A 27905-nucleotide genomic window follows, 5' to 3' on the forward strand; every position below is an offset into this window, starting at 1 on the left:
TAAAACCTTTTAGTTAACTGTGCTTAGGTTTTAAAGCTCATGAAAGCCTGAAAGTGTTACATGAGTGAAGCAGTTTGCAATTATGAAAAGATCAGGTTTGTCTGGCTTTTCTTGTGCTCATTAGTTTGCAAGAGTCCACCACACCTGAATAAAAACAGCCAGTCAGAGCCTGTAGGAGTCTGTAAGAAGCACATGTAGTGAACACCTTCAGGAGATGAAACACCAGAGGCAGATGAAAGGTTCCAGGTTTAATATGTTGCAAAATGTTCTGTCAGTTACTACAGAATGAGATAAAATCAGAATTAAAAATAAAATAAATAAGAAAGATACAGACTTTAATTAAAAAGTGAAGTAAGATTAAAATAAACCAGGCTAAAAGTGGAATAAGATTGTTAGTTTACACAAATGTTAGTGCGATAAATGGCAATAAGAAATGTCTTATTTATATTTGCAGTATGCAAAGCTGCTAATATAAAACCTGTCAATTCAACTCCGATTCACAGAGCTGAATGTTATTACTGATTGTCTGAAATGCTCCTTCTACCAGCAGGGCTGCTTGAGTCTCTTAACAGATAGAAGATGATCCAGAATGCAGCAGCATGTCTGATCTTCAACCAACCCAAAAGAGCTCATGTTACTCCGCTGCTAAGACTGCTAAGACTATGGTGGTTGCTCCAGAGCTACACTCCCTCTAGGCACGGCACTTTTGGTCTTGACAGAAGGAGTGTGTGGGCGTCTAAAAGTACACCTGCTGTTGTATTTTATTTAGGTGCAGTAGCATAAAGTGTCAGAGGGCTGAGTGCAGCCAGCGAGATAAAAAATCTGACTGCTGTGATGAATAAACTTTGCTGCTCATAAAGCTTATGACAGCAGTTGCACAACCATTAATGACATGTTTTCCTCAGGCAGTGGCGCTGCTGCTCTGAGAGATACAAAGATGGAAAAAAGTCCCATATGTGTGGAGATCAGACCATCAGCGTTTACTTTGTGGTGTATTTTAATGTGAGACCACACGAGACTTTTGAGATTTAGAGGATTACTAAACTCTTAACTAAACTCTTGGTATGTTTGACAGCCTGATGTTAATTTTCTGGAGTTGTTGGAAAATAAAAAAGGAAGAACAGGTTTAATTTTAGTAGTGATACGGATCACCGTTTGGATGCAGGATTTTTTTAAATGCCTTGGCGGAGGTTTGTGCTCTCCGAGTTTTTTTTTTTTTTATAGTTTTCAGCTTTTTCCACCAATGATTTTCTTTTTCTCGGCTGTTTAACGGGAGGAGGCAAATAAACCGAGCCGGGTCGGGGAAATCCTTCCTGCATTTTCTCAGCCATGTTTGCCCTCTGAGTTTCGTCTTCACAACTTTGTATTTTTATCTTGACACGCTATTTAAATACAGGGTGTGGCTATCAGGTATGCGCTGTGGGAGCCGGGAGAAGCTTACAAGCTATAAGAAATGAACAACTTCAATTCGGCCCGAATGTTTTGATTGGTCAGAGTTTTTACAGATTTACAGTAAACTGAAGGGTCTGAGTATGTTTCTTATTGTTTGTGATTACAAGATGTATAGACTACTATCAGGATGTGGCACCACTTCACCCACAGTAAAAAGAAAAAAAAAAGTCTCTGAGCAGGATTACCTATCCCAGCTTTAATGATGAAAAACAAGCTTTAAATGGGATTTTCACCGGCTACATGACTCAAACAAAAGCTCCCACCTGTCTTCCCTGTGATTGCTGGGAAAATCTAACTCTGATGAGCAAAATTCAAGATCTGATCTGATCAGACTTCAAGATCTGCTTAACTTGACCATTAATGTTCACCATCATTCAAGTTTCCTTAAACTGTTTTTTTTTATGTCATCTGCTTGCAGCGACTTTCTAGCTAAACAAGCCAGGTGCTATGTGGAAGGAATCCAGTGGATTCTTCACTACTACTACCATGGAGTCCAGTCCTGGAGCTGGTGAGCACATGAACTCAACTGTGTTTTTGGGTTTATTACATATTCCTGTGCTGTAATCAGAATCATGGTAAAACAAATAAAGGGAACATATGTGTTTGTGAATTATTAAAGCTTCTAGTAATGGTTATGAATGTATTGATTTGATGCAAAAACAGAAGCAACAGCTTTAAATCCCTTTTTTTAAACAGGTATTGAAATATTGTTTTTGCATTTCCTCAGGTACTACCCTTTCCACTATGCTCCCTTCCTGTCTGACATCAGAAATGTATCTGGGTTAAAGCTGACCTTTGACCTTGGGAAGCCCTTCATGCCCTTCCAGCAGCTGTTGGCAGTCTTGCCTGCTGCCAGCATGGAGCTGCTCCCTGAATGCTACAGGGTAACAAACATAAACATTTAGAAAAGATGCATTACAAAAGCAGTAAAAAATTCCTGCAAAACCCTGCACTGATTTTTTTTTTATGCCAGAACAAAGTAGTTTACCATCACAAAGCTGTTGGAGAATACTTCCAGTTAGCATATTTAGATATTTCTATTATCACACACAATTAGAGATATTAATGTAATATTTTGATCTTTCAGCACCTGATGACCAGTGAGAACTCGCCTATCATTGAGTATTATCCTCTAGACTTCAAAACTGACCTAAATGGCAAACAGCAGGAATGGGAGGCTGTGGTGCTCATTCCCTTCATAGATGAGGTATGCACACACACAGACACACACACACACACTTCAGATAAAAGCATATGCCTTACTGATGACAAACATCTTTTACATAGCAGAACTCATTGATGTTATTATGCATGTGTTAAACAGAGGTGCCTGCTAGCAGCCATGGAGCCTTGCAGTAACAAGCTGACAAAAGAGGAGAAGGCCAGAAATTGTCACACAGAGTGTGCTGTCTATTCATATGACCATGAACAAGACTTCACATACAGCTCTTCTTTGCCTCAGCTGTTCCCCGACATCATCCACTGCCGTGTCAGGTAGATACGTTCACTCATACCAAGCCATCTGTCTTAAATTATATTTGGAATTTCTGGGGAAAAAAGAAACTGCAAGATGAAATATTTATGCAGATTTTTTCTGTCGTGGATGTGTTTGTTTGTGAATCCAACTTGTTTGTTCCAGGAAAACACACATTCCCATGGACGCTTGGACAGTACCTCCAGACTATGTTAGCAAGCGCCTTGACCGCTCAGCTCTTTACTTCTGTGGCTTTCCCACCTTGCAGCACATCAGACACAAGGTAGCTCTGGGCTGTGTGCATGCTCATTAGGAAGCTGTATTGGTGTTAACATGTCCACTTTTACAAGGATCCCTGTCAGTTTCTGGATCTGTCCACCAGTAACGGCTTTGTTATTTTTCCATTTTACGTTGAATGCAAAATTTAAGGTACATGATGGTAAAAAGAAAATTCATAAGTAACATTTGTGGCAAAATGTTTTTTTTTCCCCTCCTTTCTGTCTTTCTGCAACTTTCTCATTCACTTCCACTGTCTATAGTTTTATAAGAAGAAGAGCGGGGTGGTGGTGTTCCAGCAGAGCAGCAGAGGGGAGAACATGATTCTTGAACTCCTCCCCAGCCAGGATGTAGAGACTGTGAGTGTTTGTTTTCTTTTAATTTTCTTTCTTTTAAAAGCCGAATCACTTTGTGATAAGAGCTGATAAGAAATCCTCTCCTTCTTATCAAAGCTTGAACCCCCCCCCAACGGAGTCTTTTTTTTTTTCTTTCTTTATGTACACAAACATGTTCGGGAGCATGCATGTAGAGCCGATTACCTGTTGTTGTGTATAGATTTACAGTACAACACTATGCAGGAACATGTATAGATTAAATAAATTAAAGTTTGACTTAGAAGTCCTGTGTTACTCCCTCATTCAAACTTAAACTAACTTTGTCCCATGTCCACTAAACGGTGACCTAAACTGGCTTTTTACTGGTTTAAACACTCAGTTTATCTGATTGGTTGAATTCCCAGATGGATCTCTGCTACAAGGCATCTGCTACGGCTTGCAGGACGTTAGAAGCAGTTAGATTAGTAAAATAATCCCTGAATCACTCATGTTGTCGTTGGAAAATGCTCTGGAGGAGGTCAACATGACCTTAATGCAGGGGTGTCAAACTCCAGTCCCGGAGGGCCGGTATCCGGCAGGTTTTTGTTGTTTCTCTCCACCAACACAGCTGATTCAAATCAAATGGATCCAGCAGCTTCTTGTCAACCTGTTTATGAATTCTGGTCAGGTGTGTTGGAGCATGGAGACAACAAAAACCAGCAGGATACTGGCCCTTGGAGAGTGGAGTTTGAAACCTGTGCCTTAATGTGTAAGAAACTGGTTTCCCTTAGAGCCTGAGATTAAAATGGGCAAGGAAGAACAAATATGGGAATAAGACTTGCATCTGACCTCTGTTGTACAAACCATGAGTAAAACAAGTGGAGACTGCATGAGAGCATGAACATGCAAGGCTTTCAGTGGAACTTGTTAACTAGTGTTGACTTAATGTTACAGAAACTAACTGGAATAATCCTCAGTGATTAAGACAATCACACCATTTCATCCTGATCAAGCAGCTGGCGGCTCGTTTAAAGTCAGAAACAGCCACAAACACAGAACTGATGTGTTTAAACCAAAGTGTTTGTGCTTCAAGACCTTTTATACAATAACAGAATAAAGTCTGGTGTCCTCTACTTCATTCGTTTCTTTCCTTTATATCTGTAGATATGTGACGAAGTTGCTCTGCAAGTGCTGGGGAAGTCTGTGTTTGTCAACTGGCCCCATCTAGAAGAAGCCCGCATCATTGCAGTGTCGGATGGAGAAACGAGGTATGGATTAGCAGTTAGCAGCCTTTGGCTGGAATGATGCACTAAACGTGTCTCTGGTTGATACTGTTGCTGTTTTCTGGTCTGGAATTTCTCTTTTGTAGTAATCATCTGTGTATTTATGACCAAAACCTTTCCTTACGTTAATGTTCTCATTCAGTACCTCATCTAGGTGGCTTTTTCAAATAGCGCATGCTGGAATCTTGCCTGCAGTGTGTCTTAAACATTAAATAGCACAAGGCAAACTCCAAAACATTTCTTTTAGATTTGCTCTAGAGGAACCTCCGGGAGTCCAGCAAGTGTACGACAGGCCCTCCTCTCCCCCTCCCACCAACGTGTCTAGTGTGTCGGATAAAGAGCAGAAGGAATGGCTGAAGGATGTGCAGGGAATCACTGAACAGTAAGATCCAAAAATCTCTGAAAACATAACAAGAAAACTCTACGGACTAATTTTTTTTGTAGCTAATTTTATGTTCCTTTTTTTTTTTTTTCTTTAACCCCTACCCCCCCCTCAATTCTCTCAGTTACATGAAAAGGAAAGGCATTGTGGTGAATGAAACAGAGGTGCTTTTGTACGGCCAGCTGCTGACAGGAAGAAAATACGTCCCTAAAGCCAACGGAGTGGTGGAACTGGAGAAACAGTGGGCCAAACAGATCCTTCCTTTTGCCTACCAGACTGTGGTTAAGGTAGCGTCACACACACGCAAGAAAAGAATGGATAGTTGTTACTATAACCGGGCAGAAACACAACAACAAGGAGCAAAATAAGCTTCTAATTTTGATTAAAAAATTGTAAATGCTAGTATTATGTTTCTTACTGTACTCAAGAAATGAAATAGCAGGTGTACAGCTCATGGTTTCTGTGTAAACACCATGTTGCGTCTAAATATGGGATTCATCTTTTTTTTTTTTTTTAATATATAAATGTTTTTAGACATGATCCTGGTTTTATGAGCACATCATCCTCTGTAACCCATCTCAGCCCTAACATTTGCATCTCCTTCCCCTTCACATCAGAGCTGCTCAATCTGTCTCTGATTTTAAGTCTGTCCTTAAAACCCACTTCTTTGCGCTGGCATTTGGTCATACCTGAGCTTTTTCTCGTGTGTTTTAATATTTACTTTTATTTTAAATTTTTATTTTGTGTCCAGATTTTTTGAATGTGCAGTGTTTAATTTTAATTTGTGGGGTGTGTTGTTTGTTGTTTTATTGTGCAGCACTTTGGGAAGCTGCTGCTGTAGAAATATGCTATATAAATAAACTTTAACTTGAACTCCTTTCATTCCGTCAGGACATAAAGGCCTTTTACTTGTCTCTAACCTGCTTCAAGAGCTTGGACGAGCTCTTTCCTCAAACAACCGCCGTCTTCATGGTGGGGACCCCGTACTATGGTGCCATGGGAGAGGTATGTTACTAGTTCTTTTTAAACTTGATGATTTCCCTGGAATATGTGCTTCATTTTACCTAAACAGCACTGCTCATCTAGCTATTAAAAGTTTAAATATCGGACTGAAAATTTGAATTAAAGCTGTGTTTTAATTGCATCTGAAAAGAATTTCATTGGGGTCACTTTAACTTTACATTCCTGACCTTTGTTGTAGAGACCAAACAAGTTTTGTTAGCATTTGTCCAGTGGTTAGCATTAGCTCCACTTAGATGTTTACACAAATCCTATTAAAGGAAAAGAAAATGAAGACAGGATGTCCTGAAAGGGGATGTACGTCATAGAAATGATGTTGAGCCTGCGCTAACTGCTCTGTGAGCTTGGCTTGCAGTATTAACAGCTTTTTCCTCAAAATTTTCCTAACAGGTGCAAGATTCTCAAGATGTCATCAAAGAGGGCCGGATACGGGTGGTGTTCAATGTGCCTCATGAGCCGCAGCTGGAGCACTTGATCCAAAATCAGCATGTAAGACGCACTCTCCTTAAAGCATTCAGTTCCCAGCCGAGCTTAATTTTTAGAGAGTTTTAATCTTTCTTTGTTCTTTTTATGCGTGTTTTGTAGAAATACTCTGTCAAGTACTGTCCAGGATACGTTCTAGCCTCCCGTCTCGGCATCAGCGGCCACCTCGTTTCTCGCTTCTCAGGGAGCATCTTCATTGGTCGAGGTTCGAAAAAGAAGTGAGTGTGTAAAACGTTTCATTTGTTGAGGGAGAAAAAAAAAAAGAAATGTGCTTTCCTGCTGCTTCACGTCTGAACTTGGTTCACTTTCTCCGTGTCCAGTCCATGTGGGGAGCAAAGAACTAACGTTGGGCTGAACCTGAAGTTCAACAAGAAGAACGAGGAGGTTCCTGGGTATACCAAGAGAACTGAGAAAGAGTGGCTTTACTCTGCTGCGGTCGAGGAGCTGCTAGCTGAATACCTAGACAGGTGAAGTCACTGTGGTCTGCTTTTCCTGTCATCCACCCCTGAGCTGCTGCTGCTCAGTGACTTTTAGTTATTGCAGGGAGGTACATGTGATAACACGTCAATTTGTCTCTCTTCAATTTATTAAAGTCGTCTGAAGTAAAGAAGTTAGAATGAATAGATAAGCAAAACTCAAATCTTTATAAGTGATGATGTCATTTGTGTTTTCATAGATTTTCTGAGGTGTTTGACAACGTGTCTAGAAACAGTCATGATGACATTTTCTATGAAGACGACATCTGGCCTGGAGAAGACCAAAACGGGTAAGACACCAAACAGATTAAATATCTTTAACTTTAAAAAAAAAAAAAAAAAAAATCGCCTGGTAAGGAGGTTTTTTTTTTAATTCAGATACCTGGTACCTCCTCGATTGGGTTTGTAAAGCACATCATTCATTCACTTCACTTTAAATCTCCTCTATTGTTTGACAAATCTATTTGCTTTCCATCTTTTCTCAGTCTCACTCTGCATCACTTTCTTGATGATGCTTTTACTTTTAAGCCTCACATAGAAAATCTTGTGAAGAAACTAAAACTCAGATTGTCTTTTTTTTTTTCTTTGGAAACAAATATTGTTTTTCTTTTAAAGCTAAAAAACAACTAGTCGCTGCTACATTTTTATCTGTTTTAGATTATGGTGATCTGGTGTATAGGACTGCTTCAGCTCAATGTCTACATAAAATCGACACGGTTTACCATGAGGTTTATTACAAATTGTAAAAGCATGATCCATCATTGTGAACTGTATTCTAGAGTAGGATGGCCTTTGTTGTCCATCAGGAGAATGGGGCATTGGTATATATTTATTTATAAGGCTATGCTTGGGCTGCTGCCATCCTATATCTGTGATTTAATCACAGAGATGTGTTGTATCTTATTTTTTGCGATCAAATGATTATTTGATGCTTTCTGTTCCATTTGCAAGCACAGAACTGTGAAAAAGAGCCTTTGTCTACTCCACTCTATGTGGAACTCTTTGCAGAAAGACTGGAAATTGTCCCAACTTATTTCTTTGAACGGTTTTAAGTCCAGTGTGAGAGATTTTGAGAGTTGTATTTAGTTGTAATTGCTTTAATTGCTTTTAATTATTTGTTACGTTTAAGTGGTAACATGGAAATTGCCTGTAACTTTTGCTGCCTCTTGGCCAGGACTCCCTTCGAGAAAGAGGTTCTTAACCTCAGTGGGACTTTCCTGGTGAAATAAAGTTTAAATAAAAATAAGAAATATAAATTTTAAATGAAGAGACACTTTTCTGGTGCAAGAAGTCCCTCAGAACAGCCGTGATCTGTCAGAGCGATCAAAGTTCATTCAGTCACATATTATTAACTATGTAAATGTGACACAGGGGGGCAAAGAAGAAAAAATATTGGTTATCATAAGCTGCCTGATGTGAAGCCCAGGATGGGATGCATTCAGCACTCAATGGCTTTTTCAGTAAAACGGATGGACTTTACACTGTGTTACAAACATTCCTCTTAACAAGAAGCATTTCCTGTTTGAAATGTTTACTATGTGCTCTTTCTGACCACATCATGTATAACCTTTGCCTTATGAACTGATTTACTTCTTTTGGTCATCCATCAGGGCTGAGAAGGTGGCTGAAATTACTTCATGGTTGAAAGGTCATCCAGTAAGTTCCATCAGCCGGGCGTCATGTGACCTCCAAGTTCTGGACGCTGCTATCGTAGAGAGGATTGAGGAAGCAGTGGAGAAGACCAAGGTATCGCTGACTTAAAGAGCTTCGCTCTGCCTCTCAGCATCACAAAGTTACCGTCGTCTCACTGTGTCGTCGTGCTTCCTTTTAGATGAAGAAGAGCACCAAGAAAGTCCGCGTGACCGTCAAGCCTCATCTCCTCTTCAGGGTGAGTAGATGTGCCTCAAAAACACACACGTATTTGTTTTTATATTCCAGTAAATAGTTGCTTCATTTAAAGAAGGGCTGCAACTAATGATTATTTTAATAGTCGACTAATCTGTAAATAATTTTTTCGATAAGTCACGATTATTTCTGTCACGCCGACCATCTGTGTTTCCAGTTGACCCAGTTCTTTTTACAGGCTCCAGTATGTTTCACCCCACTCTCTTCACTTGCATCATGTGAATGTCACCCTGGTTTCCAGTCAGTCACAACATAATGTCCTTTAGTAAGTTTAAAGAATGACTCCTGAACTAGTTGAATATTAGTTTTAAGCTTAACAGCTTAATATTAATTTATTTTGAAACATTCGAACTTTATTAGCTATAGTGTCATATCCAAGCTGTACAGAATTTGCCTCAAAAGGAAAACTAAATAAATGAAATATTTTAACATCCTAGTTTTTGTAGAATTGCATTGAAATGATTATTTACATCTTGAAAAAGCCTGTTTTATTTAGGTAAACAAGGTCCAGAATCCTTTAAACAGTTCCTGGATCCAAATGGTGATCCGGATCACCAACCAAAATTAAAACACTTCTTCCTTTTTTACATTTCCAACAACTCCTGAAAATCTCATGAAAATCTATCAATAACTTTTTGAGTTATCTTGAACATAAACAAACAGATAAACACCAGTAAAAACATGAGCTCTTTGTCAGAGGTAACAACATCACTACTCGCTAATGCTAACTTTGCCATCTGAAACGCTGGAAACCATGACTACGGGGTGCTTTTGTTTCAGATGCTCATGCACGACTGTCGTGCTGCCGTGGTATTCCAACTCTGAGTGACAGACGACACATTTCACCTTTTTGACACTTTGTTTAGCGTGAAATATCCACAGACTTTGGAAATAGGTTGCGCCGCCGTCAGTTTGTTCTTCGTTGTTTAAACAAAGACGCTGCGCAAGATGACAGTACTGCCCCATGCCTTCCTGTGTTGCTTTGCATCATTTGTTTGGTGTTTAGAGTTCTGATACTGTCTGAAAAGCTGTGGTTGCTAAATGGTGTTAAGTCGCCTGGTGCAGCGTTTTATTAGCAAAGCGGTTATGTTTAAAACGCGACGTGTTGACAATGAAAGTTTGGGTCGATGAACTTTCATTGTCGACTTTGTTGACAAATCGTTGCAGCCTTAATTTAAAAGAAAACTGAGAGGGAAACCCAGAGAGGAAAAAACAGAAAGGAGCCATGTAAGAGTTGAAACTGAGCCCAAGTGGAAATGTTTGTGTTGGTGTGTAGCCCCTGGAGCAGCAGCAGGGCGTGGTGCCAGACCCGGATGCAGAATATCGCCTGTTTGACAGAGTCATCAACATCAGAGAGAGCTTCACTGTCCCGCTTGGACTCAGAGGGACCGTCATCGGCATTAAAGGAGGCGAGCACTCTTTACTTCTGTCTTCTGGTGATCTCTATGCATTCACAAAATATACCAAAAGAAGTATACTTATTATTGTGTGTGTGTGTGTGTGTGTGTGTGTGTGTGTGTGTGTGTGTGTGTGTGTGTGTGTGTGTGTGTGTGTGTGTGTGCGCGCGCGCGCAGCTGATCGTGAAGCAGAGGTTCTCTATGAAGTCCTGTTTGATGAGGAATTTGCTGGAGGTCTCAACATCAGGTAATTAACTGTTCACTGTGACTGCAGTAAACGGGTCTCGTAAAACCTGAGCTGAGTTAACCCCTCTGCTTCTTCCTGTCTGTCTGCGTCGTCAGGTGTACGTCACCCCGTGGTTACCGCCTCCCTCCTTTCGCCCTGATCAACCTCTCCCACGGTGCCCGCTTGGATCACCACTCACACAAACTCACCGCCATCGTCAAACCTCAGCCCGCAGTCTCCAGCAACCTCGGCTCCCACCATCAGCTGTCGGGCCTCAACCACTCCCCTCGCTCCCCCTTCGTACCCACGCAGGTAAGACGAGAGGATTCTCCCAGTGGAGCCATTGGAGTAAATCTTAATGCACCGTTCTCTGCCTTTAATCCATCCTTATCTGTAGCATAATGTCAAGCAGGGGGGGATGAAGGCTGCTTCTCAGGGTAACAGGAACTCTCCATCTAAAGGTCTCAACCAGAAACAAGTCAAGGTAAAACAGAGGCTCGGATCTTTCTCTGCATGTCGTGTAAAACTGAAGCACTGTCTCATCTATGCTGTGGATTGCTTTCTGTTTCTATCCCCATTCAGACTAAAGAGGACTACAGTAATGTGTGGCAGTCTCTGCAGAAGACGGGACCTCCTCACTGGCACGATAATGTAAGTGTGTGTTCTCTGTGAAAAAGTACGTTATGGAGAAGGGGAACTGGATGGGGACACCGTCTCTGCCATTAAGGGTGTATCCACACCTGAATAGTCCGCCCTGTCTGATTGGGAACTCGGATTTTGTAGATTAAAAACAAAACAAAAAAAAAAAAGTAAAAAAAACTTTTTTTTGCTCGTCGTTTTTCTTGATTTGGATTAGGAAAAAAACAACGCAGTAGCCAGACCATCATTCTGCTGCTTTAATGCCCAAGAAGACAAGTAAAAGATCAATAAAAACAATAAAAATGAAAGAAAAAATTATAATGAATTATTTATATGAAAAAAAAAAAAAAATAATGAAAAAAAAAAAAAAAATAATAAAAAAAAAAAAAAATATATATATATATATATATATATATATATATATATATATATATATATATATATATATATATATATATATAATTTTTTTTTCCTTTTTTTTTTTTTTTTTTTTACCAAAAAGATCAATATTAAAGATGTGAAGCAAAAATTCCCAATATTTGATTTTTGATTCAATTGTCCCACTCCTACACTTTGTTGCAGTGCGCTTCCTGTATCTGGTCTGCATGAAGCGAACTAAGACCTGTATTTGTAGGCGGACTGAGACCCCTTCTTTGATTTAGACCAGAATTAATTCACAAAATCCCAAATTAAGCAGATTTTCAAATGAAACTGATTTGGATTCTAATAAAAAATGCTGGTGTGAGTGGGCCCTAAAAGCATTTGGAGTGAGCCGTGCCGACATGAACCAGTGTTGTGTGTTTGGTTGTTTCCGCCTGCAACTTTGTCTAGTTTCTCCACTAGTTTCTAAATGGAATGCTTAAAGCGATCTCTTTTTACTGCATTTCTTTCCTTTTTTAAAATTAAGTTTAAAAACAGTCTTTCTCTCACAATCCAGAAATGCTGGTGTCATGCTTTTGCAGAGAGACGCCCTCGGATCATACATTGTTTCCTGTGAGTTCATTGCGTTAAGGATGGCAGCTCCTCGCAGCTTTAGGATGCATTCACATCCGGATAGTCCGCTAGACTCGGTTTGATCAGGGCCCGACATTACTGAAACAGAGACATTATTCCGGATCGTGATTGTGTTCACGTTGCACTTCTGAAAACAAATTGGACCTTTTTAAAAACAAACTTGTTTCACTCTCCAGCAGAGGCTAAAAATGAATGGAGCTGCATCAGATCGTAGTGATCAGATTTATATCAGAGCTTTGGCCGAGTTCTTCCATGTTTCTCCCTGTGAGTTACACGTATGTTTTGGTTGTGTTTACATGCGGTGCAGAATAAAGCTGTTAGAAAGCAGCTCAAAACATAAACTTTAATTCATTTTAAAACGGAGTGAACTAGACTGCTGGACTGGCGACCTGTCCAGGGTGTACCCCGCTGGGACAGGCTCCAGCTTCCCTGCGACCCTTCGTCGGACTCAGTGGGTAGGAAAATGAATGAATGAATGAACTAGACTGCTTTTAAATCCTTATGGAATATCAACGATAACAGTGTGAAAAATTGTGATTAATTCTGGAAACTACGCAGATAAAAACCTGAATAAATATTAGCTGCTTAAATAAATATTAGCAGAATGATTTGGCGAATAGTTCGATTCAGGAGCAGGTTTGCCAGGAGACGCCGTTGGCATGTTCCTCCTGTACAGATTGAATGTGTTAAATCATGGAGGACACAGATCCTGTCCAAGCAGAAGTCTGGACAACTATAGTCAGATAATTAAGACAAAATGTTCTTTTCCTTTTTATTCATTAATATCACTCAGAGTTATTGTGTTTATAGAAAAAAGAATAAACCTTTGGAAAAAAATTTTTTTTCTATTCTGTTTTAGGGAGGAAGTCCACACGGAGGCAACAACCAGCACACCAACAAAGCTGTAAGTACACACACATACTCACACAGCATACTCACCTCCAGCTCTATTTTCCAACATAAATCAGAATAACAAAGGTGTGGTTGTCGGTTCAGCAGCAGGGCGAAGCACGCTGTCCTGCACCTCTTCTACCTCACTGTAAAAGAATTTCGCCCTGAGCTACTTATCAATATGAATCTTAGTTTTCTGGTTTTGACATTTTAGCATCAACCTGTTGGATAAGCTGTTTATTAGGAAGCAGTTTATTTAAGTTCATTCATTTAGTTTAACTCCCAGTGTTAAAAAGCTCGTGTCAGCTGTGTGTCAGTGCAGATGTAGTCATGCTGATCTGTGTGTTTTGCAGCCTCCACCTGGTGGTATCAGACTACTGAAGAAAAATGAAGATCTTAACTCCCTTTTCCCCTCACAGAACGTGCCTAATAAGGTACAAGACACACACACACAAGGGCCAATTAGATTATCTGTTTCTTGCTTTTTATTTCCACAAAGATCAGTCAAAACAACCATTCAATTTCACTCCTCTGTGTTAGGCTACGACTGAATTTGAGAACCTCATTGCGGGTCTAAAGATCTCCAAGGGTAACCAGCAGACCCCACCTCCTCCTGCTCCACCGCAGGAGCCCAACAGCCAACCAGACGGGCCGCTGTCGCCACAGTCGTTTGCCATGGTTAGTACTGGAAGTGCAGATTAGTTGAGCTGATGTTCTTGTGTGACTTTTTTCTAAGGAGTTATTGAACTTGTCTGGCTTAGAAAATTAGGTTGAGTGTTTTTGTTTGTTTGTTTTTGCAGAAGGGAACCCTGGTGCTGAAGGAGATGCTTAAGATTGACAGCGCTAGAAAAGAAAGTCCATCCCTCCAAGAGATGGCGAACACTGCTCATGCTACTGGCCAGCAGCAGAGCAGGAGGAGATCTTCCAAGAAGCTAGGTACCTTTTCACCCAGATTTCAGACCGCCGCAGAGGAATGTTTGGGTCCTTCGCCTTATCGTCACACATTTTCTCCTTCCAGCTGCTAAAATGAACGCCCCCCACAGCGACACAGTTCCACTGCCTTCTCAAGCAGCAGCTGGTTCTGCTAACGCTGTGCTGACCAGTAAGGTGGCAGAGCTGGCTTGTGTGTGTGTGGGGTTGGGTATGGCACCTCCTGAATTCAGCTTCATATGGAACAGACAGGTGATTCTTTACATGATATCTTATGAGGTTCCTGCCTCATGTTTTTTTTCTGTAATGCCATAACAGCAGATGTTTTCATGTCCTCCCAGGGTCTGGTTGTGTGCCAGGTGAAGCTGTCCAGTGGGTTGATGGTTCATGGTCCACAGTGCCAGTCAGAACATGATGCCAAGGAGAAAGCTGCCTTCTTTGCTCTTCAAAGACTGGTATTCATACGTATAACAGCTGAGAGGGGCTAAAAGGCCATTTTATTAGGAGTTTCTACAATGAGTCTTCCCAGAGTGTTGATGTCGACACAGTCCATACAATCCAGACTCCACAGTCCTCACTCAGCATGTTAGATGTTAAAGCTAATGATGTTATGATCAGGAAAGACTGATCTTTGTTCAGTAAATACTGACATGGTTTGGTCAACATAGCAGACCTTATATTGAAAAACTTTTTATTTCAGCATTAGAAGGAAAAAAATAGTCAAAATGTGAAGGTACAAGCTCGTTTTAAGCCTATTTTACACTCTGTTTACATACGTCGATCCACAATTATGCTGGCGTGGTTGTTACAAAATACATCCACCAGAGGGCAGCGTACAGTCGAGTCAGGAGTTCTGATGCCAGACAACAGGAAACCCAGCAATGAGGAAGGAGATGATGATGATGATGATGATGATGATGATGTACATTCTCAGGAAGAGTCATGAAATGAGCCATTGTAGTAGACTGTGGGGGGGCCGGGGGTTGGTCTTTGTTTCTTTTGCTTGTTTCGCATCATCTATACTACACATCACTGTTCCAGCAGTTTCTGGTGGTACTGCTCTGTTTGCTCCATTAGGCAACGTTTTAAAAATGGGCCGGACCGGCCACGACAGAGTAGAATGTTAACAGGCTGTAAAGGATTTGTTTGCATCCAAGAATTCATTCATTCTTTAAAAAAAAAAAAAAAAAAAAAAAAAATTTTTTTTTGTGCATGCTTCTGTTAGCAGAACCCCCTTCTGCTGACTTGTGACTGTTTCTGTCCTCCTTGTTTATTGTAGAACTCAGTGGGATCTGGCTTCCCGCTCCCACCTCCTATGTACCCAGGAATGGGTCAGATACGACCTCCACCCATGGGACCTATGGCACCTGCCTTCAATCAGCAAGGTCAGCCTGCTGCTCCTATAGATATTAACCCTTTATATTTACTTTAATCTGCATGAAGGGAGATACAAACACCTCTTTCAGATGAAATCTGAAGAAGCAAACATTTACCTCCTACACCCCTGCAGCCGTTTCCACCGTTAGAGAAGAGAAACAACTCACTTTTAATTAAAACCTGCCTACTATGAGGTGCATGTGAAGCCTTTTGAAAGGTGACTTCAAATGAGCCGAAGAGTTGAATAGAAATGTGTGACAAAATGTTTGCAGCATTTGGTCGAGGAGTAGAATGATGAAGCATCGTCGGCATAATTCATGCTAGTTTTTGCTGTTTCTTCTCAGTGCAGAATCCTCAGATAAGAGGGATTTATACAGATCAGAGAGCTTTTAGAAAATGACTTAAAACTTGGAAAAATGCTGAAATCTAATGTTTGTTTTGTTTATTTATTTACCAGGTGGTTTGATGTTGCCCCCCCAAGGTTACGCCCCCAGGCCTTTGTGGGGAATGACCCTGCCTCCTCACCATCACCACCCGAGCCAGCCGTTCTACGGAGCAGCGGGAACTTTCCCAGGCGCTGCCCGTCCCCAGCCTTCCACCTCTCTGCCCATCGGCTCCCACAACCAGTTCATCCCATTACAGGTCAGCTTGGAAACACACATAGAGGCAGAGAAATGCTGAATAACTGTTTTTTCCAGTACAAAGCTCTTAAATTTGACTCTCGTCTTGTCCTCGGGCTCTGACAGGTGACTAAAAAGCGAGCGTCAGCCAACAAGAAGAACCAGGAAACTCGAGAGTTTTACAGCGCCGCCCAGACCGTTGCCAAGAACCAATCACAGAGAGCCCAGAACTCCGCTCAGAACCAACCCCAGAGCAGCAAGTACGACCAGCCGCACCAACACAAAGCCAACAGCAACCCCTCGTCATCCAGTCGCGGGATGGCAGACGCCGTTTCCACAGCAACAGCATCCCCGTGCACACCCCCTCGACAAAGTGCGCCAGCAACAGGCCACACCCCTGGCTCCGCCTCGAAGAGGAAGCACAGGAAGTTGGCCGTCAACTTTGAGGCAGCTAAAGTGTTAGAGTGAGCTGAGGTGTGTGTGTGTGTGTGTGTGTGTGTGTGTGTGTGTGTGTGTGTGTGTGTGTGTGTGTGTGTGTGTGTGTGTTTGTTTTTAAACAGCTGTTTTGTGGCCTGACTCAGCATCTCTAAACAAACCTCTGCAACGTCCTCTGCTGCGGACGTTGCAGAGTTTTTCTTTTTTTTTTTTTTCGGTGTTTGTTGTTTTTTAACAAGCAAACTTTACGAATCCGACTTTTACCGCCACCTGCCTCTTACACAGCACGGTTTTTATGGAGCCTGATGAATCCGGTCGCCTACTCGGTGGAGTTCAGAGCGATGTCGGTGACGTTACTTCCGTCTCCTCCGAGATGCCTACAAGCTGCTGTGTGTTTAGTTGAAAGGTGTGTGTGTGTGTGTGTGTGTGTGTGTGTGTGTGTGTGTGTGTGTGTGTGTGTGTGTGTGTGTGTGTGTGTGTGTGTGTGTGTGTGTGTGTGTGTGTGAAAGGCATGTATTTTCTTTTGTTTTTGTTGGAGGCGAGGACGAAGGGTTGCTTCCTCTTTTCAGAACTTATTAAAGTAGAATTCCATTAAATCCACATGTCAGTGCTCTGTTAATCACAGCGAAAGGAAAAAGAATCATTGCCGACTGCGTTGACTTTGTGTTGCTTCGGATATGAACCACATCTGCTTCGTTACCGTTCTCATCAATGAGCCAAAACTAAAAGAAAACGGCTTTAAGGCTTTTTTTTGGTCTTTTTAATCGGTTTGGAATTTTCTTTAATTCTGTGATTTGCTACTTTTTAGTTATTAGATATATAAAACAAAATAACTTTGTTTTAATCGTTGGAATCATATTTTAAAAAGGAAAATATTTATTCAGCCATGAGGAAAGTTAATCAGCCCGTCTGTTTTAAACCTGCTTGGGACGTTTTTCTGCTCTGGGTCATCGGACATGAGCTTCTGCTGAAGAGCGTATTTAGAAGCATTTCTAGCTAAATGTATTTGTAATGTTGACTGAACTGTGGAGAAGTTAAACACCACCCAGGAAAGCCAATCAGACAAAAAAAAAAACCAGATGAAAACAGAATAAAATGGCAAATTTAATTTTTTCGGTAGAGCACAAACATGCATCATCTAGCAGACATGCAGCTGCTCAGAAGGGTTTTTTTCACGCCGACTCCAGGTGCTGCTGCTGAGACTTCGCTCTGAGCTCCACACGAGGCAAACGTGCATTAACATTTCAGATGGTTTTGACTTTGTAGGAAGTAAAAAAAAAAAAAAAAAAAAAAAAAAATCAAATTTAGATTGTGCTTCTCAGGGACATGTATCCTTTTTAGAAGCCGTCTTCTCGTTCTGGCCTCAGATCTGCTGTGCAGCAGCTAAAAGCTACAGACACCAACGTCTCTTTGCAAGAAAACATCTGAATGTCGGTGATGACTGTCGCTTTAGTGCGGGTTACTGTAGTGATCCTGCAGATACGTGGACCTTCTATCATGGCTCCGGAAACTTGATTAAAATAAAAGACAAGTCATGTTTGGATTGGTGAAGTTTGATGAGCTGATTTTAGTGTTTTGTCTTGAAAGTGTCAATCATTGTTCAGTCTTTTATTTCTTTCAGACTAATCCTCTTTAAGCTATTTATGGTTTCTTAGCAACACTGCCAAATTAGAAAGTGCAACGCACACTGCTGCACGTGTGTGTAAACGACAAGTTATTGAGAAACAACCCTCCCCTCTGTCTTCCTCACACACAGACAGCACATGCAAAAACATCTCATTTGTCTGCTCTGATTGACCTGTAAGAGCTTCTTTTCCTCCAAAAGGCACCCTGTCCTTCTGTCTCTGTGGCCGAGACAGTCCGTCAGTGAGGCTGGTTTTACTTCGATGCTTTGCCAATAAAAACATGCCTACTTTGATCAATTATTCTGAATTAAAGCTAAAAAAATCACAAGTCCATGTCGTGTTGTGATGTGTCTGCAGCTAAGATTTTAGTGACCTAATCAGACGTTTCATTTCCTGATTCATCTTCAAATATCTAGTTTTGTTTTTTATCATTTGCGTGGTGCACCTAAAGAAGGGGGGGAAGACAAACGTTGAACTATGATGGAAGCTGTGGTCAGCGAGTTTTCTGCAAATCAGTTTGATTTTTAATAAATAATCAGTTGTTGAAGCAGTTTCCGAGCCCCCTGTACGATATATAAACAGGCTGGTTCATGTTGTGGATTATTTGTGTGTGAATATGAAAGTTTGTTGACTTCTTGCCATTTATTATTGACATCAAATGCACCAGTATTTTATGAATTTACGGCTGTGGTTTTTGACCAGTAGCTGATGTCACACGGAGGAGTTTCTCTTCACTAAAAGTTTGACTTTTGTCTGATATGCGGGTCGTTGTTGGAGCTGCTTTTCAGTAGTGCGATAAGGACCCGAGAGCTTCACCAAGCAGATAATTATTTGCTTCGCTTCCTTTAAAACCTCCATCGTTTTGATCAAGCATTGAAATGCGGCGACGGTCTCGGTAACGTATCGGTGTTTCCAGCCTCTCTGCTATGCTTTCGGCATTTTTTTTCTTCTTTTGCCAGATCTTATTTAATGCTTCTCTAAATCTGTTTTAAATTATATGATTTATTTTCCTCCTTCACAGATGAGGACTCTCAATTTTAAAGATTTTTTTTCCTTTTTCTAAACATGGATTTTATCAATGCCCTTTTTATATGAAGAATTGGGGTTTGGTGAAACAGTTGTAGAGACAAATTAAAACGGATTTCCCTTTTCTTTCTTGAGAAGAATGCAAATCCTGGTTTTGCTGTCTTTTTTTTTCTCTCATTACTTGGCTGGCAACCTAACGGCGACCCTCGGACGGAAGTCTGCAAGGCTTTGGTGCAATAAGGGGAAGTTTTAAAACTTTTCAGGAATTGAAGCACATTTGTTTTGTTTTTTTTCTTTTTTAGATAATAAAGTAGAGAATTCTTCATGTGAAAAGATGTGGACTCGCTGTTTTGATTCAGGAATGTGCTGTACATATTCATGTAATAAACACTCTTGTTACAACATGGCTGCTTTTCCTGTTGATTTTTTTTTATGTATTATTTTTCTCGTCCTCTTTTAGATTGAACTGCTTCTCACTGACAAAAAGGAAAACAAAGATGCCCTGAAATGTGTATATGTGTTACCATCGTCATTTAGCACACCATGCTAAACACATCCTACAAGTCTTTGACATGAAGGATAAGATGGAACAACATATATTAGAGATGTTGGTGAGACATTCTTCATACTCTCAATCATCTGTAGATTACTGCTTCGCATCTTTTTGTCTCCATCTTGAGACCAGTATTAGCTTTGGTTTAATGGTGTGTTCTGTTAGAATTTCTGATTTTCCAGTGTAAAAAGTAGTAAGATTGCCTCCAGCACCAAATTTAAAATCCAACATGGCTGACCTGTGTGTGCTATATAGTGATAGAAATGTATGTTTGGTGCGATCAAGTCTCTTTACCTGCACGGTGGCCTTACAGCACAAAGGATGCTGGGATGAGCCTTGGCTGGGGGCAGGTTCAAACCAGTCTATTCATACCCTAAATTGTCCTTAGGAGTGTGTGTGAATAGGGTTTGTGTGAATGGTTGTCTCTTTGTGTTGGCCTTGCCATGGACTGGTTACCTGTCCAGGGTGTACCTTGCTTCTTGCCCAATGATTGCTGGGATACATTCAGGCTTCCCTCCAACCGTTAATTAGACTAAGCAGTTGAGAAAATAAATAAGTGAATATCCTTTTACATCAGTCACAAGTACACTGCTAAAAAAAAAAAAAAGGGAACACTTAAACAACACAATGTTACTCCAAGTCAACCACATTTTTGTGAAATCAAACTGTCCACTTAAGAAGCAACACTGATTAACAACACATGCTGTTGTGCAAATGGAAAGGACAACAGGTGGAGATTATAGACAATTGGTAAGACACACCCGATAAAGGAGTGGTCCTGCAGGTGGTGACCACAGACCACTTCTCAGTTCCGGTGCTTTCTGGCTGATGTTTTGGTCACTTTGAATGCTGGCTGTGCTTTCACTCTAGTGGTAGCATGAGACGGAGTCTACAACCTACACAAGTGGTCCAGGTAGTGCAGCTCATCCAGGATGGCACATCAATGCCAGCTGTGGCAAGAAGGTTTGCTGTGTCTGTCATTGTAGTGTCCAGAGCATGGACGCACTACCAGGAGACAGGCCAGTGCATCAGGAGATGTGGGGGAGGCCAACAACCCAGCAGTAGGACTGCTACCTCCTTCTTTGTGCAAGGAGGAACAGGAGGAGCCCTGCATGAGCTCCAGCAGGCCACAAATGTGCATGTGTCTGCTCAAACTGTGAGAAACAGACTCCGTGAGGGTGTTATGAGGGCTCGACGTCCACAGGTGGGGGTTGTGCTTACAGCCCAACACCATGCAGGACGTTTGGCATTTGCCAGAGAACATCAAGATTGGCAAATTTGCCACTGGTGCCCTGTGCTCTTCACAGATGAAAGCAGGTTCACAGTGAACATATGTGACAGACATGACAGAGTCTGGAGACGCCGTGGAGAACGTTCTGCTGCCTGCAACATCCTTCATTCACCTACTACAAAGTCATGGACCCCCTACCCCACCCTGTCATGAAACCATGCTTAGTTTTATGCTTTCAAACTAGAGATTCTCAACATAAATAATGGATTCTGATGAAACCAAAGTTAATTTTTTTTTTTTTTTTTTTATTAAAGTAGGGACAATGGCTCTGAATGTTTAAAGCCTCTGGGACCCCTGCTGCACTTTGGGTGACCCCCATGGGTGTTCCAGATGCCAGGTAAGGAATGACTTGTCTTAGAGCGGACACATCAGTATTGTATGACAAAGTAAGATAGTTGAAAAACAAATTGAATTCAAAGTTTCTCAAACTGCAACTAAAGACAGCTTGAGCATCTTACAGCCAGTAAGATGCTCAATGAGACACCAGCTTGTTTTTTTGGGTTTTTTTTTTTTTTGTTTTTATTATAAAAATCACAAAATAAGACACTTTATTCAGTGAGCACCAGTACGTCAGTACAAGCTTTCTTTTTCCTCAGAAAGTCAAGTTTTGTTTGAGCAGAAACATCATAATCAGACACACAATAACAACTAAAAGTCAACTTTTCAGGCATCTCTATCAAAGCGTGCTGAGGGATTCCTCTATCATTACAGTGTGCATACAAAACCTACCACTAAAGAGTAAAAAAAAAAAACACCTGAACAACAACAACATACAGATATGTACATGTTCCAACTCCATACAGCAACATCAAAACTGAAAATCACACAGATTTCAACTCTAATACTAAGACTTAGAAGCAGATATGTTAATGGTGAAACTAATGTGGATTTATGTGGCAAGTAGAACTACTAATGTTAAAAGGAAAGCAAAGTCACGTTGCCATGTTACCATGGAAATGACTTGTATTTTTAAAACAATCTTCAATTGATGATGTAGACAAATCAGGTGGTTTTCAGCTCAGGATGCCAAAGTGTGACTGTGCACAAAAGATCCAATATCTTAGATATAGCGATGGTAGTTTGTTTTTTTTAATTGCCACTCGAATCAAATGTCTTTTTTTTTCTTTTTGCTTCACATGTTGGACAGTTTACAATCTGGTCCCAGTGGACCATATAGTTTCCCCATTGTTATACTGTTATACTATACTTGTGTCAAGAGACGCTCACTATCACTATGTACCTTTTAGTCCGAATCAGGGGAACAGGGAAACGGGAGCCTATCCCAGTAAATAGCAGGTGAGAGGCAGGGAATATACTCTGGACACATCATTGCAGTATCAAAAATAGTGATATCTTAAAACACAAATAATCACTGTCTTATAAGAATGATCTGATTAGTTAGCTCTGATGAAGCACAAGGCTAATTCCTATAATACTGTGGAGACATACTATACTGTTCTTGCTATGGTCCAAAAACATAGATATGATGATAATAGAACAAAGGACTTCTTGGATTATGCCTCTGATTTCTCAGTAAATTTTACACCTAACCACTTAGCACATAATACTGCTATGTTGTACCATATTTCCATGCTTAAAAGATATTTTTGTTTTTCATCTATTGCCTGTAAACTAATAATAGAAAGCATGACATTGGAAACTATGGCAGTGGAGTGACATGCAAAAATAAAAACACAAAGTTGTAAGTTTGTCAGCTCTGCTGTGAAAGCCCACACTTCTGTGATGACACGCTGAGCTGGTACACACCTGCAGAGATTGCAACCATCTGATGTCTACAAACGGACGGATGGACATGGATTCAGGTGGGATCTAAGCATGAAAGCAAAACTTTAAATGTGCATGTTATGTTCATCAAATGTGTGAGTATTCTCTATGTAAGTATGTGCCTGAATGTGCTCCCCAATCATGTGTCACATTTTACTCCTTCAGCATGCCTGCATGTGTTCTCATGTGTCAATGTGTGTGTGTGTGTGTGTGTGTGTTGGCTGTGTCTCTTCAGGTCCTCCTTTGATATGTGTTCCCCACATATGTGTTCTCTATACACAGCACTATGTAGTGGTTGGAGCAAGAGCGGGCGTGTTGTCCCAGCATTCGTCCCGTTTGCAGCAGAGCAGCCTGGCCCGTCACCGCCATGTCAGCCGTCCTCCACGCCTCACAGTAGTTAGTAGTGAGACGGATGCCCACGGTGCTGGAACCGTGCCATACCAGCTTCTCTGGCCTGGGGAAGAGGGAGGCAGATTCAGAGAGGATGCCTTCCTGTGTGCTGCAGGAAACTATGTTCTCTTTCAGACATGCTGCATAACTTTTCCTGGACTACGCAGCACCAACCTTCCAGTTCTACATTCTGCTGTCCTGCTGCTCCAATAACAAACTACAGAAAAAACAACTCAACTCTGCAGTTTCAGGACAATAATATAGAAAACAAATCTTCTGGTTTTCATTTGCTGGATGCATAGTGTCACATTTTGTCTCTAGAATACTTTAGTGATGTTGTTGACATAGCAACCATATACTCTCTGTCTCATAGCTGTAAAACAAGCCCAAATCATCGGGCCTCGTCACTGGACTTTGCAGTTAACATGATGTGTTTCTGCAGATATGCAGCTTAGTTTTTACTTAATCTGAACCCCTGCATTATGGCAACATCTCTCCTTTTGTTTCATATGTCTAGTTAACCGTTGAGGAGGTTTGTGGTGCAACACCTCCAGCTTTTTCCTTTATAACAAGCACAAGATGTTTTATGTTGTCTAATACCCCGACTGTTAACTTTTCTTTGAGTGAATTGTTTGAGATGAAGAAATTACTATTGTACAAATCCACTTGAATACTCCACTTTTATGTTATAATATCAGTGTGGCACAGACTTTTTACATTTCATGTAAATTTCCCTCTAATGTTAAACACTGTGAGCGCTGTATTTTCTCCTCAGTTCTGCTAAATTCAGATCTAAACCCTTCTAGCTGTATGCAGCATGTACCACTCTGTTCAGTCGTTCACTTGTCAATAAAATTCATGGTTGTTTGTATTTGTATTTATTTTTATCTCCATTAGCTATTGCAATACAGCTATTCCTCCTGGAGTTATTATTCCTGCAATAAAAGAGGGATAGCCTTCGTCATTATGGTCTCTTACAGTTGTCTGTACTGAATAATGTGTTACTGAACAATGGCTACTAAATGGTATTTACCATCATCAAGTCTATATTTAGGACACAACAATTTAATGATTTTGGAGATGCCTTTTTAAAAGAATTTTAAACAAATATTTACTGTTTGCTTTGATCATATTGCTTGGCAATGTGTTCCAGTTGTACATAGCTCTGTAGATAACAGTACCTTTCCCATTGTTTTTTTATACTTTCGGTAGTCTGAATCTGCCCTCTGTAGCATGTCTGGTTTCATAGTTGTGTTCCTCAAGACTAAAACAAAGCTCTTGGTACAGCGTTCTTAGAAGTTTAGTTGTTCTGGTTAAATTTAGCAGTGAGGCTGTAAATCTCTCCTTTACATTTAACCAGGACAATACATCTCGCAGTAGTTAAAAAGCAGACATACTGTTGTTGCTCATGTGTGTAAACGAGCAGTTTTCAACCTGAAAGCATGATTATTTTTAATCCTGTTCCTTCCGCCTCTCTCACCAGGCTGAATCGGTCATCACGTTGCGTCCGTCAAAGGAGTAGAGGGGTGTGGACGGGTCAAACAAGCCTCCATTCCCAGAGAAAATCGACATCCAGCTACTGAACAGCACATCACCCTGAAAGCAAAGGAGAGGAACGATTAACTTCAAGGCAATTCCCAACAAATATGATGTAAACAATCATGACTGGTGAGTGTTTCTAATCTTTTGGAAATGCAAAGATTAACTTTTTTTTTTTTTTTTTTTTATCTCAAATCAATATAAATCTTAAAAAACAGACATACTGTATGAGTACCATGTCTGAGAAAAAGAAATCATTGACGAAACAGGTTGAATTTGACAATAAAAACAACAAACGCAAACTTTTCCTTACCCTCAGATTAACCACTGGCAAGTCATTGCGGTCAGCCTTCCTCACAATCGTCGCCAGGTCCTGCAGGTGTGAGGACAGGAAGGCTCTGTATGTGGAGGTGAGCCCCATGGAGCGAGCCTGCTGGTAACACTGGAAGTCTGCCCCGCGGATGCCGCGCATGTCACCTTTGAGCGGCGCATTCAGTGCAACCAGATGTAGCTACAGAGAAGAGGAGAAAATATAAACTTCCTCCCAATCTGGTGTGTGATTCACTACAGACCTGATATGAATGACATGAGTGTGGTGCACCCACCCCTGGTGCAGAGCTGATGGTCTGTGGGAGGATGTTGTAGCTGGGCTGATATCCCCTCACACCTTCTTGCAACTCCTGCTCAATGAAAACATCAACAGTCGTCTTAACGGTCCTACATCAGGCTATTCACCGATGGGGTGTGTTACTGAGTAAGTGTCTGTGTGTGAGTTAACCTGGCTGTGGACTCTGTAGGGTCTAGTCCGATCTCCAGCGCTGCTGAGAGCCTGAGATGCCTCCGATGAGGAAGGTCCGAAATGGATCACTTCTCCCAGCTAAAACACAGTTTGACTTAGTGCTGATATTGACACCAGTGAGATCTGAACGTTAGCTGAACTTGCCATAACACAGTAATGTTTGCATCTTACGCAGCGATTTAGATCATATTATTACTCAAAAGTACAAAACCTCTTTAAAAAAAAACCCCCATAAATGCACATGTTAAGCTTTAAAAATGACCCTAAAAAGAAGAAATGGAAATGGCTGCACTGAATGACAAACACGCCATACTAACCGGGATGTTACGCCAGCCGTTGTGTACTCGAACGTAAAGCTCTCCTCCCTTCTCAGAAACATACGCCAAGGCTCCCTCAGCAGCATGTGGCGTCTCTCGGGTGAGAGCGTGGATCGTCTTGTAGGCGCTCACCTGATCAGACACATTCAAACATCAGTGAAGAAAATTTGTAGCCTTCTAAAGGATGATCTACTCAACTGTTTCCACCAAAGTGACACTCTGAACAGGCATCTTACCGAGTTAGTGTAACTTGGAGGTCCTGGTGGGCCGGGAGGACCAGGAGGGCCAGGGACGCTGGCAGCTGATGACAACACATGCACATTATATTTTACAGATAGAACCAGTAGTTTAATAAAATCACAGATATTTTTTTTTTCTTATTTTCTTTCACAAACTGGCAGACGCGTACATGATGTATAGGCAGCTGCTGGTCCAGGGGGTCCAGCAGGTCCAGGGGGTCCTCGGGGTCCAGGTCGCCCAAATCCTGGAGCTCCGGGTTGACCAGGAGAGCCTGCTGGACCTGGAGGTCCAACGATGGAATCCCCTTTTGGACCCTACAAGCATGAATACAAAAACAATAGTAGATTTTTTCATTTGGCATCATATAAAGTCTCATTGGAACCAATAAGTTTGTTATGTTGTGCTTTTATAGAGTCTCTAACTAGAAGATCAGGTCATTCCGGCTCAACATTCAGGCCCTGTGATGGACTGGCGACCTGTCCAGGGTGTGCCCTCCCTCTCGCTCAATGATTGCTGGGATAAGATCCAGCTTCCCTGCAACCCTTAACTGGAACGAGTGGTTAAGAACATGGATGGATGGATAAACATTCATTATATAATATCACTGTAGCTTGATCTATTTAACACCTGTTAAATAGATCAAGTATGGGTTTGAGAGGTGAGGGGTATATTTAGCCCTTTGAAGCAGAAAAAGAACATAAAAAAACAACAAAAAATGCTGAGTCTTTTAAAAATCCTGATGAAGAGGCTTTCACTGACTATATAGGACTGTGTGGGCAATAGATCAATAACAGTTTATTTCTGGGGATGGGGACACGTCTCTGTGTGCTCTATTGTGACATATTATGGGTATAACCACAAGTATATAACTCTGAAATGCGAAGAATAACACACACTGAAGAAGAGCAGATCGCGTGTTAAGAGGAAATATAAATGTATGATGGGAATACTGGACACCATCTAGGCTGAGGAGGCACAGTAACCATCCATCGTGTTACTCGTGCACAGTCCATGTGAAGGCATCCAACATCTAACTGTAAGTAACAACTCCGTCTTGTTGTTACTTTCATTTTCACATTTAATCGTGATTATTCCTTGAATTAAAAAAAGAGAGAGGGAATTAAAATTTTAGGTTTGATCTAACTGAACTCACCACAAGTCCAGACTTTCCTGGCAGTCCTGGAGGCCCAGTAAGACCTGTATCACCTTTTTCTCCCTTCTCCCCTTTGTGTCCCAGATCACCTTTAGCTCCCTGAGAGACCAGCAGAAAGGAGATAAAACAAAACCGACTACCGAACTACGGATTATTTCTGCTGCTGCAAAGTACCTCATGTGTAATTTACTGTCTTTTGTCCCGATATATGTTAACAAAACACTGACAGCTTGATGCTGCTTGATGATTCTTGCTAATAAATGTCTTGGATTAGACTGAAGATATTCACTCTGATTTGGTCTGCTGCTGGGAACAGTATCCTGTTCCTCTCTAGGTGTGCTATTGAATGCTGAGCAGGTAGAGTAACCCCAGCTTACAGGCAACTGTGTTTGGAGCAAACAAACATCAGGTATACTTTGTGTTTTATCTGAGGTGCGGCGTATTTAAGTCTTCGTTCAACCTTTTCCTTGATGTCTGCTGATGTGAGGTGCGAGACAATTCTATACTCACCTCAATTCCACCAGGAAACAGGGGGGCTGGTGGGGAAAATGAGCAGATTATGTCACATCACCATTAGCTTTGCAAACACGTTC

At 41.2% G+C, this 27905-nt stretch overlaps 2 protein-coding genes across 2 annotated transcripts in view; one reads left to right on the forward strand and one right to left on the reverse strand.

Annotated features, from left to right (window-relative positions):
- Positions 1-60: 60 nt before the first annotated feature.
- Positions 61-16627, forward strand: xrn1 (5'-3' exoribonuclease 1; the record flags this gene model as incomplete). Its single annotated transcript, XM_079243839.1, has 30 exons — positions 61-95; positions 1871-1960; positions 2180-2336; positions 2540-2659; positions 2777-2946; positions 3092-3209; positions 3466-3561; positions 4681-4784; positions 5047-5181; positions 5306-5468; positions 6073-6186; positions 6592-6690; positions 6787-6902; positions 7005-7151; positions 7361-7450; positions 8771-8906; positions 8992-9048; positions 10342-10493; positions 10805-11000; positions 11086-11172; positions 11271-11339; positions 13201-13245; positions 13586-13666; positions 13773-13910; positions 14033-14168; positions 14251-14414; positions 14504-14617; positions 15442-15547; positions 15997-16181; positions 16286-16627. The coding sequence occupies 30 exons, from the start codon at positions 61-63 to the stop codon at positions 16625-16627; spliced, it is 3762 nt and encodes a 1253-aa protein (XP_079099965.1).
- A 5028-nt stretch (positions 16628-21655) lies between these two features.
- The window catches only part of col15a1b (collagen, type XV, alpha 1b), a 49896-nt gene continuing 43646 nt past the window's right edge, over positions 21656-27905 (reverse strand). Inside the window, exons 34-43 of the mRNA XM_079243956.1 lie at positions 27823-27848; positions 27313-27411; positions 26329-26473; positions 26156-26220; positions 25920-26051; positions 25582-25680; positions 25409-25483; positions 25117-25314; positions 24745-24860; positions 21656-23328 (exon numbers count right to left, since the gene is read on the reverse strand). Coding sequence (XP_079100082.1) covers positions 23106-23328; positions 24745-24860; positions 25117-25314; positions 25409-25483; positions 25582-25680; positions 25920-26051; positions 26156-26220; positions 26329-26473; positions 27313-27411; positions 27823-27848 — 1178 coding nt within the window. The 3' untranslated portion in view covers positions 21656-23105. The remainder of the gene's footprint in view (positions 23329-24744; positions 24861-25116; positions 25315-25408; positions 25484-25581; positions 25681-25919; positions 26052-26155; positions 26221-26328; positions 26474-27312; positions 27412-27822; positions 27849-27905) is intronic.

This window comes from Telmatherina bonti (genome assembly GCF_933228915.1).
Source record: "Telmatherina bonti genome assembly, chromosome: 7".
NCBI lineage: Eukaryota > Metazoa > Chordata > Actinopteri > Atheriniformes > Telmatherinidae > Telmatherina > Telmatherina bonti.